Source organism: Lepidochelys kempii, chromosome 4 (assembly GCF_965140285.1).
Source record: "Lepidochelys kempii isolate rLepKem1 chromosome 4, rLepKem1.hap1, whole genome shotgun sequence".
NCBI lineage: Eukaryota > Metazoa > Chordata > Testudines > Cheloniidae > Lepidochelys > Lepidochelys kempii.
Window position 1 is genome coordinate 35,355,397 of NC_136383.1, and position 13,471 is coordinate 35,368,867.

General features: G+C 38.5%; 1 protein-coding gene across 2 annotated transcripts in view; it reads left to right on the forward strand.

Annotated features, from left to right (window-relative positions):
- UGT8 (UDP glycosyltransferase 8) overlaps positions 1 to 13,471 on the forward strand; it is a 71,647-nt gene that overhangs the window by 23,440 nt on the left and 34,736 nt on the right. For both annotated transcript variants that reach the window (XM_073340974.1, XM_073340975.1), the window contains exon 2: positions 1,457 to 2,280. In XM_073340974.1, the coding sequence (XP_073197075.1) occupies positions 1,459 to 2,280 (822 nt within the window). In that variant the 5' untranslated portion in view covers positions 1,457 to 1,458. The remainder of the gene's footprint in view (positions 1 to 1,456; positions 2,281 to 13,471) is intronic.

Here is a 13,471-nt window from a genome sequence, read left to right on the forward strand (position 1 = left end):
CATGCCCACACAGCGGGTACCTACCTTCTCCCTGGTTCTAGCCCATTCTTTTTGTCTCTCTCTGCACTGAGCTGCCCCTCCTCCAGTGTGACGAAGTGGGACTCTTCTTAATGTGTTCTCTGAATACTGTGTGAGTGCCTCAGTTTCCTCTATGCATTTCTTAAGTATGTAGCTGGTGGGATAAGGATGTGTGATTGCTGCAGAGCCCTAGGCAGGTGTGATGCTGTCTGCACAGAGAATGGCTGATAGGGGTGGAGGGTCTGGCCAGGAGTTAGGGTGAAGTAACATGGGGAGTTGAGATGTGTTGAATCAAGGACTAAATTAGCAATGCAAACTTGTACATATCAACTTCCTATGTTACTGCAAATTTCAAACAAGCATAACAATTGTATTCATGCAAAGTATAACTTTCAAAGGCTCAGAATTCAGTCATATCATAATCAGTTTTGATTTGCAACACTCACAGGTACTTCTGTTTCAGAGAGGGCTATTGTTTGGACTATAACATTGTTAAAAGATAACATTAATATATGTATGGAAAGTTTGTATGTGAGTTTTCATATTCTCCACCTACTGAGAAAAGCTTGAACCATTTTTGTCTCAAACTTAAAAACTAAAAAATATAAAGTCAGCTTCAGCAGAGGTCAGGCCTGGAAAATGCAGGAGAAAGTTTTTGAAGGCTACAGGCAACTGTGACACCAAGAGCTTACAATGGAAATACACAAAAGGCATTGTTGCTCTCATGGTAATGAGTGCGCATCTCAAAATCTGCCATCCCAATTGTTGGAATTCTCAACTGGGAGAGTCAGGAGTGCATTGGCAGAGATGGTGCTTCTAGATACAGGGTTGAGGCACGTTGGTGGGGAAGGCTGTAGTGCTACTACACAAGCTGTGCCTGTTATGTAGATAAACAGAGGAGTTTAGCCTCTAGGTCTTTGAATCCTTTATGAATATTAAATTCACCCAAAATACTGAAATGAACTGGCTGCAGGCATGCTAGTGCTCCAAAGCCTCAGACAATCTGGGTTACAGAGGACACTAAGTTCTTGTTTCCCCTTGCTGTTGGATACCATGTATAATTCAGAAGCCATGCACACAGTATCTTGCAGGAGGGTACCAGCTGCATTGTCCTCATCAGCATTCCTGCCATATAATACAGGAGCTGTATCAATATCAGAAGAAATTGCTTGCTCACCTGTATAACCAGATGGAAGGGGAAAAGAGAGAGAGAAAAAAATTAAAGCCTAACAAGAAACTAAACACAATACCTGAATCTTTTAAACTAAGTAGCTATCTTGTTCCCAGTGAATGCTACTAAAAAGACTTTGGGATAAAATGATACTAAAGGTTATCATGGCAAACCCTTGAAAATGTAATCATGTAATGTTTGTTTATCAAACTCTAAACAAGTAGGATTGAAATCTGTTGAAATAATTTTTTTCTTTTATCATTTCAGCTATGAAGTCTTACACTCCAGTTTTCATTCTCCTGTGGGGCGCTGTCGGGATAGCAAGGGCTGCCAAAATCGTTGTTGTGCCGCCAATTATGTTCGAAAGCCATCTATATATTTTCAAGGCCCTGGCCTCAGCCTTGCATGAGCAAGGTCACCAGACAGTGTTCCTCCTCTCTGAGGGCAGACACATCCCTCCATCTGATCACTATAGACTCCAACGTTACCCAGGGATCTTTAATAGCAGCACCTCGGATGATTTTCTTCAGTCCAAAATGAGGCGTATTTTCTCTGGAAGACTGACAGCCCTGGAACTGTTTGACATCCTGGATCATTATTCTAAAAACTGTGACATGATTGTGGGCAACCAGAACCTAATGCATGTCTTGAAACAGGAAAAATTTGACTTGTTGCTGGTGGATCCTAATGAGATGTGTGGGTTTGTTATAGCTCACCTTTTAGGTGTTAAATATGCTGTTTTTTCCACTGGCCTTTGGTATCCAGCAGAAGTAGGTGCTCCGGCTCCTTTATCTTACGTTCCAGAATTTAACTCACTTCTCACAGATCGTATGAACCTTCTAGAGAGGATTAAAAACACTGTTATTTATCTGGTTTCAAGATTTGGAGTCAATTTTTTGGTTCTGCCGAAATATGAAAGGATAATGCAGAAACACAAGGTGGTGCCAGAGCGGTCGATGTATGATTTGGTTCATGAGTCCAGCCTGTGGATGCTGTGTACAGATATAGCACTAGAGTTTCCAAGACCCACGCTACCAAATGTTGTTTATGTGGGAGGTATCCTCACCAAACCGGCCAGTCCTCTACCAGAAGTAAGGTTTGCTGAGCTTTATGGTCATTTTTGTAATATCTGGATTAGTCTTATTTCTTAATGAATTTGAAATGTATTTAAGTTAAATGGTGACCTAATATCTTAAAAATTTAAAACTTGTTTTTGATGTTGTGTTAAATACACAATAACAGTAAATGAAAATACTTTGTAGCTAGAAACTCTGAGCATAAAAGCTGTTCTTTCATGTAGATGTTCTCCACTTCTCTTATGCTTGTTCCTGCTTTGAAGTAGATGTTTCATGATCCAGCAGAGGGACCACAATGTGTGATAGCTTGGCTGCTAGAAACTGAAGTCCTAACTGAGTGAAATGAATGTAGCAGAGAGATAAATGTGATCAGATGGACAATTTTACATACAGAGATTTCATTAATATCCTACCTCATCTTATTCCCAATTTCATGATGCTGGTATGTCATCTATTATACATTATTCTGTTAGCTAGGGGAATAGAGGATGTCCTGTTTTTTTTTTTTAATATATATATATATATAAGTATGAATCAGAAAAGTTGGTAACATGACAGAACAGCTAACCAAACAAGTGAGAACTAGTGACAGAGTAAAAGTTTGAAGTCTGAATAAAATAAAATACAGCCACAAAACACAGTAAAACTAAACTTCGTACAGAAACAGTGCCAGTGCTACAGCCAATATCATTTTTAGCAAACTGGCCGCAGAGACCTGAGAGTTCGCAATTAAATGTAATTACTTGAGTGCATCATGTGCTCTTGACACATGATATCTAGGAATGTCCCTGTTTAGTAACACCAGGATGACTGAAAGGCAGAACAAAACTTTTCAACAAGCTGTTGTTTATATAATGATTTACATATGCATTGTCACCATTGTCATGCATTGTCATTGTGGTTCAGTTAATGGATTCTGCTGGCTAGCCTGGAGAGAATATTGGATATCTGGAAGGATACAGAATTGCGGTAGAGGAATTTAATGTTCCTGTTACCACCCTCAGTTGCTTCTCCCATGGAACTAGTATATGGAAAGATGGGACTACAGCACAGGAAACTTGTTCAGGATTTCTAGATTGAAAACAGAGCCTTATATAATCGTTTCTGTTGATAAGATTCTGTGTAATAGCCCTGCATAAAACAAACTATAATTTATGGATATTGTGAAAACTAATGAAATAATCCTTTATGTTTTTAATATTGCTTTGAAGTTCATATATGTAAACTATTTTAACATTTCACATGATTGATTTAAAGAGTTATTTTGAACTCCATTAGTAATTATTAATGTATTCAAAGATTGAGAGAGTGAGAGAAAAAGACTCCAGCACCTCTTTGGATTCACAAGAAAGGCAACCAACTGAAAATAGGGAAAGTCTCTTTGATGCCTCGGCATACATTTTTGCAAAACATCTATAATATATAGTCCATCTTAAGAACTTGGATACCTAAATTAGAGATCTAGATCCTCTGTTGCAACTGAGATACATTCAGAGCAAAAACATAAGGCCGGGGGCAGAGGTAGCTCTACTCCAGTGACGAGGCTGATTTCTAGCATAATTTACAGTAGCTTCAAAGCTTCTGTAAAGTATGCACAGATGCCCATAACTCCAAGGAACCGGGCACGCACCTGCGGAGTTATTGGATATAGGAACTTCCTGGCAATTTCTTCTAGAATGAACTTTTACGTGGGATGTTGGGAGGGTAGTGGTGTAGAGCTGCTACTTTGGATTTGTGCCACCTGTGATTCCTGAGGAATCCTCCAGGAGTCACTTATCATATATCAGCTTCTCAGTGGCTCTGAGGCATTAGAGTGGCCCTGAGAGTTGGAGTCAGGATCCCAATAAGGGCAGTCCGGGGCAAGGGCAAACCTGAGGCTGGAAGTAGCAGTGGAGTTCATTGTCAGGTCCAGGCCAGGGCCAATACTAAGGGTCTGACTCTGAGTCAGGTTTCAGGGTCCAAGTCAGGAGGTGAAGTCCAAATCAAGCCAGGAATTCAAGAGCAAGGAACTGTTATGGAAGCCCCAGAGATCCACACTGTAGCCTGGACAGTTCCTGGGATGCTCCTTAGGTTTATATCTGGCAGGGAGCCAATCAGGAGCCATGGGGCTGCTGTCTGTCAAATTATTGAGGTAGAACTGCCCATGGATTGTGTCCTCAGTGGATCATGGGAAGTGGCATGCAAACTAGTTACAGCTGCTGCTGGGTGGTAGGCTAGAGATGTCAGCTGCTTGGTAGCACTACAGGTGTGGCTTCTAGACCTGTGGGCCTTATAGTTGGGTCCAGTGTCCAAATCTGTGTTCTTAAAATAGGCACTTATTTACCCCCTCAAATACCACTTTTAATGTTCAAGTGTAGATCCCAATTTAGACATATACATTTTAACATTAGTTGCACAGCTGTAGGAAATTCAGTTGACAAGGTTTGTTTTATTAATGGTGGAAAGGTTGTATAGTGAAACCAACTCATTTGTGATCTGTTATATTGGGGAGCACTAAATTGTGAGCTCGGAACTTCATGCAGCAAAGAATAATACATGTGCATTACAGTCCTGATCATGTTATCTCACAGCCTCTGTGCTGCTCAGAGATATAGGAGGCCTACAGGAACAGACCATTACCTGGATGTTACAGAATTCAGCTGTCTGATGTTGAACCAGTCGTCAGTTAGAAAAATGGGCATGTTTGCATGCAATATTGGAAGGGAGGGAAAAGGAGAGTTGTGAAGCTTATTTAATTTGGCCAGAATTTTGAGATTTGTGTGCCTAAAGGCAGCTATAGGCTTAATGTTGCCACATAAGTAATGTGGGCTTCATTGGCATATTTAATAGACCTAGGATAATCCTCTTGCCCCCTACAGGATTGTCTAAGTCAATACAATTGAGTTGCTCCTATCCCACTGTGTGCAATAATGGTTTAAAACTGAATGAATGGCCAGCTTGCAACATGTAAAAAGGTGACTCAGTGCCCAAAATTGGGTATGTAAAAACAGCTCTACAAACAGTGAAAACTGAGGGTGATTGCTAATCGCATATAGAACATCTTAAATGTAGGTCTGGATCTATTTGGTTCTAAAACCAAAGAAAAATATTAAGTTTATGCCGTGTGCAGTACTTCATTTGCTTGTAAATGTTGCAATTGAATTTATTCACCTTGAACTTTTTTTGGGGGGGAGGGGGGCATTAGTTATCAGGTTTCGTTAACGTGATTTTAATTTCTTTTCCAAAATCAGTTGCTGTGCTAAAAGGCATCTTTTGAGTTTGAATTAAATTTGTAATAAAGTCCTAAAGTGTAAGGTTAGAAAGGCCCCTTATGGTCACCTAGTTTGACCTCCAGCACAACACAGGTCATAGAGTTTCATCCAGTAATTCCTGGAGTGAAGGAAACTATTCTTCTCTTCTACGTAAGTGAACTCTATTGATTAAGTGAACACTATTGAGTCTAATAACTTGTGGTTGAATTAAATATTTTCTTTTAGAAAGACATCCAGTTTCAGTCTTAAGACTCCAAGTGATGATGAATTCTCATGAGTAATTTGTTATGAGTTATGACCCTCATTGTTAAAAATTGCATCTTATTTCAAATTTGAATTTTTCTAGTTTCAACTTCAAGCCATTTCATTTGTTAATGCCTCTCTCAGCTGGCTTAATAATATCAGCTATCTTCTGGCTGAGTAGGTACTTACAGACTATGATCAAGTTTGCCTCCTTATTTCCTTAGATAAACTGAATAGATTATCGTATTCTATTGTGAGGTATATTTTTCAGTCCTCAAATAATTTTTGTAGCTCTTCTCTAAAACACGCTCCAGTTTTTAACATGCTTTTCCAAGTGTGGACACCAGAGTTATACACAGTATTTTACTAGTGATAATCTTTTAATACGTACGTTAAATGCTTTCCACAAGGCCTGTTGGGATTCTTTCCTCATTTTCATATATCTACATGGATTAAACAAATGCTTTCTTTTTAAAAAAATCTCTAGGTAGGTACAGTATCTAGTCTTTTACATCCCACACTTCTGGCCAGAGAAACACAAGTGCACTAATCTGAGACAAACATAACCCTACCTTAGAACAGAAATGTTTTAGAATTGTTTCAGCCTTAATGAAAATAAAACATAATCTAGATGAGGAGGCATTTTGGCATTTACAATGTGGGTTTAGCAGACTCCAAAAAACAGCTAAATTTTGTTCAATGAGGATAAAATTGAAGCTTTAGAAATTTTTTTCTTTGGAAAGTGAGGTGAGATTTTTTTCCAATTTGGATTTTCAGACAGAAGTAAAGATTTCCCCAAGAAATAATTTGTTATTTATAAGATGTGATTGATTGGTAGATAATACGATGGGAAACTGAGAAATTCATGAGGAAGAGCATATATATATTACCAGACACACTAGAAATCAAGAGATAATGTGCTTTCTGATCTGCAGTGACTGAAGTAACCACAAAGCATAAATATGATATTGCCAACCTAAAATGTTCAAAAACCATGAGTCGGACTCCTCAAAATCATGAAACTAGCTTAAAATAATGAGGGGGGTCATTTTAATGGTACATTTGAGGTTCTTTTTGATTGTCTTCTGGTACACTTGGGTCACATTTTCAAGTTTTATTCTGCAACCATAAGGACTAAAAAATTACTATTTTTTAAAAGAAAGCTGGTATTCCATGACTTCAGGAACAGGAGCATTAAGGCAAACATCAAATATGACAAAACTGATAATAAAATAGTGAGAGTTGGAAACACTATAATAAATCTATGAGTAGTATAGGATGTAGCAAATACTTATTGTATTCATATATATTTAGTTTTGTGAACTAAAGCAATATTCATCTTCTCTTTCTTGAGTTTTGTTGGGCAGTTAATATTTCATGTATAGAATATTAAAGAATGCAAAAGCAACACAAAGTTGGGAGGTTGCGTTTTCCTTAATGTGCGTGTTTAATATTCTCTTATCTAAATAGATTCTTCTCCACATAATGCTACTGCCTAGAATATGGGCCACAAGTAAATTATTGGTTGATCAATATGCTGCCATTTAATAGTTAGAAAAAAACTAATAAATGTAACAGTGCTTTTAAACTCACAAAAACAATTTACAACAACCTGTGGAGGGGAAAAGGAGTAGACTATTTTTTAAATAGTGAGGGCTAAAGAAAGAACAAAGGTCTAGTCATTAAAGTAATCACAGAAGCATTATTCTTAACTCCACGTGATCTAGTAGTTCATTTTGCACTTGGTCAGGAATTAATATAAACCTTCATTACTTTGGTTCATGTAATTACAGTCCTTGATTTAATGCCAGTGCAATTATCATCTACTAAAAAAATGGCTTTCAAGATAACAAACAAAACAAAAAAAGTTGCATGGAAATCAGAAGTACCAAATGTTTATGAGGTAGCTGAAGTAAAGGAAAAAGCTATATTACATTGTGACTTTGCTAGTTGCTACAAGCCCCATTTGTGGGGCAGCATGTCACTGTATAACCCACACACCTCCAGGATGTGGTGTCTTGTCCCATCTAGTGGCGCTGTGACCACTTAGAGAGAGAGTTAAATGAATCTGCTTTACAGCCATAGCTAACAGCCACTTGTCTTTTAGGTCATGCGGTAGAGGCTCATGCACTAAGCTCTAGAGGCCCCCGGTTCAATCCTGCCCGCTGCTGACCGGGATCTGTCTGTGTTACAACTGCACTATCCCAAGAGTAACACTGTAAGCCGAGTGTAACTCCAAATCACAATCTACTATCTGATTTTCCCCTTCTTTGTAGCTGGGGGAGTAGAATCATTGAGGTGTAGAACGGAAAGGAGAACCTCAATAGGTCATCTAGTCCAGTCCCATGCACTCAAGGTAGGACTAAGTAATAACTTGACCATTCCTGAAGGTGTCTGTCTAACCTGTTCTTAAAAACCTCCAATGATGGAGATTCCACAACCTCCCTAGGCAATTTGTACCGGTGCTTAACTACACTGACAGTTAGGAAGTTTTTCCTAAAGTATAACCTAAACCTCCCATGCTATAATTTAAGCCCATTGATTCTTGTCCTGTCCTCAGTGGTTAATGAGAACAATTTCCCACCCTTCTCCTTGTAACAACCTTTTATGTACTTGAAATCTGTTATGTCCCCACTCAGTTTTCTCTTCTCCAGACTAAACAAATCCATTTTTTTCAATCTTTCCTCTGTACCTTGATTTAACCCCCTATCTATCACCATGTCTGTCTCCCCAGGTTTTGTCCAGTTTCCATGGGAAATGAGTAGTAGCTCTGTAGAGGCTGCTTTTCCCCCTCAGCATTACTACCTGCCATGCCTTATACTACATTATTGCCCCGTGCAGGAAAGGCCAGTTTGGCCCTCACTGTGCTTAATTTGGTCTTTCATTTTACAAATTATTAATATTAAAGATAGTAATTAAAAATCAATTTGCTGCAATGAAGCTGTGCTCGATTTTACTAGCTAGGGATGTTGGCCAGCATGTATAATAAAGGGTTAAACACTGAGGGCTAGATCTTTCAATCCTCCTTCATGTTGGGGAGCACTTACTGATACAGCAGTCCCATGGAAGTCAGTGAGACTGCTCATGTAAGTGACTGTTCACCTAGGTCAGTGATTTTTCAACCTGTGGTGCGTGGACCCCTGGGGATCCGCAGACTGTTTCTAAAATTCCCAAAGGGGTACACACCTCTACTGGACATTTTTTTAGGGGTCCACAAATGCAAAAAGATTGAAAACCACTGACCTAGGTGAGTGAAAGTTATATGGTCCACCTGTGTGAATTACTATCTTAGAACATATAAGGTGGATCAATGCCCAGTGCATGTATTGACAGCTCCATAAGTAATGCTGAGAGAGTCTGATTAATAGTGGCATTTAAACTGTCTTAAATATCGATCTGGATTAATTTGGCTGAAAACAGAAAAATCTATGTTGCACAAAGTATTTCTTTGTAATTGTTGCAAATAGACACTTCAAAGGATTTTCAAATACTTTTCGTCAATTATTATCCGTACAAGGAATTTTAATATCTGGAGTCCAGAATATAGACTAAAGAAGATGTGCAATAGAGATAGAGTATTATCTGGGTTATACATTCTAATTGGTTCTTCTCCACTTGTGTTGTGTCTTCTTTTAAGTATGTCTAGGAAATATCTAATTTGTAGCTACGTACAGAATACCTTTGCTGCTTTGCAATGTGGAGCGGTTGATTTGAATTTCTGTAAAATATAACCGGTTCTAAACATATTGAATTACAGATGCCCATTTATAAAACCTCCAGTTTGGAGGTTAACCCTTATGTTGTCTATCTTAGGAGTCTCAACAAGCTGATTCTTGATCTCATTCTGTACCATATAAAATTGCTTCATATGCTATTCTTTTTTTTTATAATAAACAGGTTGTATAGTGGGAAGAGTCGTTCATAAACTTACATTATCACACGTACAGTAGAGTATCCTGTTGAGGGCAATGTGAGTAGATTCATTCTTAAATCATCACAGCTAAAGACAGAAAAAAAAGTCCAGTCATTAAAGACATCACTGAATCAACAGGATCTCTACAGTAATACTCATATAGTGATTCCATGCTGATAATGGTAATACAGTGTGGCAAACTAATAGATAACCTTTTCCCTTCCCCTTTTCTCACTCTCATTCTACTTCTTTCAGGGGGAACTTCTTAAGTTCAATGACATTGGTTAATATTAAATAAAATAAACAATGGAAAATTCTGAATTATGACATTCTTTTAAAACAGACTGTGTTAGTTATCCATTAATCAGTAAGATAAGAGATGTCCTTGAATGAATGTAGGAGTCTAAGTTTACTCCTCTTTAGTATTCTTAGTCAGGTATAAGGACCACTAATTAGAAGTATCAAATTCATACTGAAAGAAAAGGACATTGAGAATGGTCAGGGAGCCTATCTACAGCTAAAGGATCATAATGGATTTCATATATGCTCACTTAAGTGTACAGAGACTGTAGATTATATGGAGAGTGCAGGCTTCTCTCAAGCAGTCCCCAAATTTAGGTTTTCATATTATTAACATTATGAGATGATCTCTATTAACTAACATATAATCACAAACTACAGTCATATATATCAATATACATCAAAAAAGAAAAAATGAATTATTTAAATATATTTCATTTAACACATAAATTTGCCATTTAATTATATAGCAGCATTAATTTAACACAAAATAATATTTTTAATCTGAGTTTAAATTTTAGAGCTTCAAAGATCCTGAAGGTTCCTGAATCTAAAGTAATATATATAAAACTAGCTGATTTTGAAGTAGCTTTCTTGTTGGGTTGAATGCAGTTATGTGCTGCTGTGAGAGGGAGGAAAAATCCTAGAAAAATGACAAGCTTTTATCTGAGTAAGTAAGATCTCTCATTTCTATTGTAGCTTATAAAACTGAGTGCCTATCTTTACATTTCTGAAGGAGGATCACTACATATCAAGGATGAAGGATGTTTTGTGCCTAATAAGCTCTGTTATTTTAACATTCTTTTTACCTGTAGATCAGTAGTTTTGGAATCCATTCAGAAAAACACTTTCCAATACTTAATCCTTATAGTCAGAAACCGCAGCCACTGGGAGCTGCGAGTGACCGTACCTGCAGACGTTCAGGTAAACAAAGCGTCTCGCAGTCTGCCAGGAGCTTACCCTGAACAAGCCACGAACCAAGTTTGGGAACCCCTGGTCTGTGGTTTAACAAGATGTATATGTGATTTTCATTAATTGAGGGGGCGGGGGGAATTAGTACTTGAAATAAGGATTTTATAAGAATTCTGATGGAAGCTTATGGAGACATTGTAGGTGCTGTACTGCATGATGTGCCCCCCCCCATTACCTCCTCTTAAAATAAATTTCCATATAAAATATCTCCCCACCAATTGCCCCATTCTGATCTGCTGCACTCACTGGTTCTGGTTGTTGGTTTAATCTTAGAACCCAGAACCTTAATACGATCACTTCCTTGCTGTCATAATTTCCATGTCTCCAGATACTCCTTTCTCACTTGTCATTTGAAAATAGAGTTCTCAAGTTTATGGATTTTGTGGGAAATCTGCATTTCAGCTAAATTTGCTGTGGGAAATCTGCATTTCAGCTGATATCTGCATTTCAGCTGTCTGTTCCACTGCTCTGCTAAGTCAGGCAATGTTCCATAGATGACCAGTCCAACACCTGTCCAAATAACCTGTGGCCTAAAGAAAAAGTACCCTGAGTTAGGCACCAGAAGTCTACCCAATCTGATATCAAATCTACTGACTGTTGTTTATATTTCAGTGCACTACAGATACATTATTATTGACAAGGCCTCAAGCCTTACCTGCAGAAGCACTCAAATATCATTCCTCTCTTTTACAGATAAATTGACAGAGGTTGCACAAGGTTACTGCAAGCAAAGCTGACACTAGATCCTGTATCTCTAATATGTCAGACTAATCTCTTGTCCTCTCAGCCACATTGCATCTCCAAGTGAATGCGTGTAATATGGGCTTGGCTATGATGGCTGCAGCTAATGACCTAACCAATAGACCACAATCCTCTGTGAAACCCTGGAACAGAATTTAAGATTCCTAATTTCTAGTACTCTACTGCTGTCTAGCAAATAGTCATGTGAGCCACTGGCAAATTTGTTCATAAAGTATCCCTGTGGCAGCTGGTCCATATGTAGTAGCATAAAATAGGTACTCCGTTAGCTCAAGAAGTAGAGATCTGTGCTGAGACCTGAAAATTCAGGGTTCAAACTTGCAGATGCTCAATGTGGGTCAAATTCATTATGGTTACACATGACAGAATTTGTTTTTCCATTTTTATTTTTTGTTTAAAAATGGTTTATTTAATTTTGCAGTGAAAAACCATTTTTATAAAAGGTCTAGAGATTAAAAAAGTAAAATTAGATTTAAAAAAAGTCTTTTTTTTACATTTTCAATATAACAGATATACAAATAAGAATGCATATTAAATAGTGATACATCTAAGATTAATATAGTGCAGTGGTTCTCAAACTTATTTGATCAGGCCCCTCCTTCTTTGTGTCAGTAGTTGTTTACTCTCCTCCCCCAAGTACATATACTGCCACACAGCTCTGAAGGCAGAGCCGAGAGCAGGGGCTGCTAGCCAGGCGCCCAGCTCTGAAGGTAGCGTTACGCTAGCAGCAGTGCAGAAGTATGGGAGACAATGTGAAAACTGGTATTTGTCATCACTTTTCACAGCAGACTTAGTGCCACATTTGCTACCCTTAACTTCTGCTCTGCTGCTGCCACACCGGGGCTACCAGAGCCCCACCACCTCCCTTGGGGGCCGGGGGAAGGAGAGCCTGAGCCTGAGCTGCCTCCTGGTGAGGGAATGGCGTGCGGGAGGGGAAGGAGAGCCTGAACCTGGGTGGCAGGGCTCTAGCTGTCCCCTTTATTCCCTGCCTCCGGGCTGTGCATGGCCCTTCTGCATGAGCCCCAGCCACCCAGGGCTAACAGCCAGAGCTCTTTAAAAAAAAAAAATGTAAAAAGCACACAGCCCTCCCTTGACACATTCCTGCGCCACTCTTGGAAGTCCTGCCCCATAGTTTGAGAAACGCTGATAATATAGTGGGTGACATCCTGGCCACATTACAATTGATGGGAATTTTCCTATTGTCTTCAGTGAGTCCAGGATTTCACCCAGCATTTCTAAAGAAGTACTTCACCTCCAACTTCATTATTAGATAAAATATAAGTACTCACAGAAGTCCTTACAAATAACATTTTCTTTGAACATCTAACGTTTGTTTCAAACCATTTTCAGTTACTCCATACAAATGAATGTCAGCATAATACTACATATGAGTTGTCTTAGATTTGTAAAAGACAAGAGGACTCCAATCTGGTGCTCACTGAATGTGTGCCTAATGAATGGCTTTCAGAACAGTGACTTGTTACACCTCACATGAACTACAATGAACAACTGTTAAGGGTACTGTAAAAGTTTTAGCTGAGTTCTTTTCTGTGTCAAGTTGGATGTTTAATGTCATTTTAACATTATTTTTTGAATTTAATTATAAATTCCACTGATAGGATAGGAATTAATGACATCTTAATGGTGTCTCCTTTCTTGTCCAAGAGTAGCACCAAACCCTGCAGGGTAGTAGGTCATATGAGATTCTTGGTTGAGAGAAACACATTCAATGATATTGTAAAAACATAAATTCTTTTGGTCCTTGATT